The sequence below is a fragment of the Oryzias melastigma genome, linkage group LG15 (genome assembly GCF_002922805.2).
Source record: "Oryzias melastigma strain HK-1 linkage group LG15, ASM292280v2, whole genome shotgun sequence".
Lineage (NCBI taxonomy): Eukaryota > Metazoa > Chordata > Actinopteri > Beloniformes > Adrianichthyidae > Oryzias > Oryzias melastigma.
The window spans coordinates 12,505,878-12,507,772 of record NC_050526.1 but is presented as its reverse complement, the minus strand read 5'-3'; the positions used below and the strand labels follow the sequence as shown (position 1 = coordinate 12,507,772).

General features: G+C 41.5%; 1 protein-coding gene across 1 annotated transcript in view; it reads left to right on the top strand.

Annotated features, from left to right (window-relative positions):
• Window positions 1-1,895, top strand: part of fancl (FA complementation group L) — a 34,622-nt gene that overhangs the window by 23,391 nt on the left and 9,336 nt on the right. Inside the window, exons 8-9 of the mRNA XM_024296996.2 lie at window positions 182-332; window positions 427-510. Of these exons, the coding sequence (XP_024152764.1) occupies window positions 182-332; window positions 427-510 (235 nt within the window). The remainder of the gene's footprint in view (window positions 1-181; window positions 333-426; window positions 511-1,895) is intronic.

The window sequence follows — 1,895 nt, the reverse complement described above, 5'->3', positions numbered from 1 at the left end:
TTCTTATGAAAATCCTGATGCGGCCCGGCCTCAACTAGATTCCGCCTCCAGCGGCCCCCGGCTGATTTGAGTTTGAGACCCCTGGTTAACATGATCCGATCAGATCCTGAAGGCTTTATCAGCTTGAACTGATGACTGTGTACGATACTGTTTTATCCAATAAGATTTTGCTGGTTTTCAGAGTACTCTGGAGCAGCTTTATAGCCAGTTCCTTCTGGTTCTGGACTCTCTAACCGAGTTCTGGGATGTCCTGGATGAGATTGATGAGAAGACCTGGATCCTGGAACCGGAAAACCCCAGCCGCTCAGATACAATGAGGCGGATTGCCATCGGTACGTCATGACTCTCTGCATCTAATCCCAGACTTTGCAGCATATGCAGAGATTTTTGTTTGGATAATGTTGAACCTTCCTGTGCTGTGAGCAGGAAACAACGTATCCATCAAGGTGGAGGTGGATCCTAGACACCCCAAGATGCTGCCAGAGTGCTGCCTGCTTGGAGCTGAGCATGGTGGGTAACAAAAACGGATTCTTTTCAAACCAAACAACAGATAAACAACAGAGCGGCCATTGTCACAGCAACCCGACACAAAGTTACTTATGTAGTGGTTGAGATGAAAGAGAATTCACACGACCAGTACATGAAGCTTTAAAACAGAGGGATCAAACTCAATCACACATGGGGCCAAAATCCAAAATATACAGTAGGTCGCAGGCCGAGCATGACAAAAATTTATTGTATACATAAAAAAATTAATTGTTAAAAAGACAGGAATATTATTCAAGAGTAAATCAACTTAAGCCTTAAATAATTTTCAATGATTTGCTCTCCATAATAGAATATTCTGTCAAAATTATACAAGTTAGGAATAAAGTAAATGTTTAAAGAAAAATACCTTCAAATTTCTTTACTTGTACGTCATTTTATATGAAAAACTAAATGTGTAAATATCCCAAAAGATTTTATCTCTCCATAAAATATATCCTGTCACAATGCAAGATAACATCGGGCCGTTAATAATAATAATATACAATGATCTGGAGGGCCGGATATAATTGCACCGCGGGCCGGATACTTTGACACGTGCTTTAAAATAACTTTGTGTTCACCTCTGACCTCACAAATGAAGAGAAGTCAAGAAGTAAGGAAGTTTGTACATTACAGTTAGATATCAACCTAACTATTTGGCTTTTACAGCAGATCAAAAGATGATCAGAGCTGGACTTTAAGAAAGTCGTTTTCTTTCAATCAAGCTGAAAATCACTAATAAAGTTTTTTTTAGTTTGTTTCAGTATTACAAACACCAGTTTCATAAAAGAAAAATGAATAATTAGTGGCCATGTAGATTTACAGGTGAATGTTTTCTGCACCAGAACTCTCCGTCTGCAGGAAAGTTTTCCACATTTAAAGTGAAATAAACGAACAAAACAGTAACTTCTTCAGGCTTCTGTTTGTCTTCCAGCATTCTGCTCATGTTTTGACTGTTTAGTGTCTGCTTGTCAGAGGACCGTGCTTTCAGAACGGCACGTTTTCATTCTCACCGCGCTGACACCGGGAGCCAGCTTTGGGCTCCGGCTTTCTATTTAAGTCTCCGTCAATTGTCCGCCATTGTTTCTGTAAACCCAAGGTCGTCCAACTCCTTGCCTGTTGCCTAGCAATGCAACTCAAAAGATATTAAACACATGCACACTTCAGCCACCAAGACGAGAGCAAGCGCGACCCTCAAATATGGGGGGGTCGTGCAGAAATATTGCTTTTGCATGTAGGAATAACAAATAGTGAAAGTGATGAGCGGCGCATGGAGACAGAGCTCCCCTGTGGAACACGAGGCGCCGACGGTTCACGTGTCTGAGCTGAACTGGGGTGTTTGAGGATATCCAGAGTGCCACTCCTTT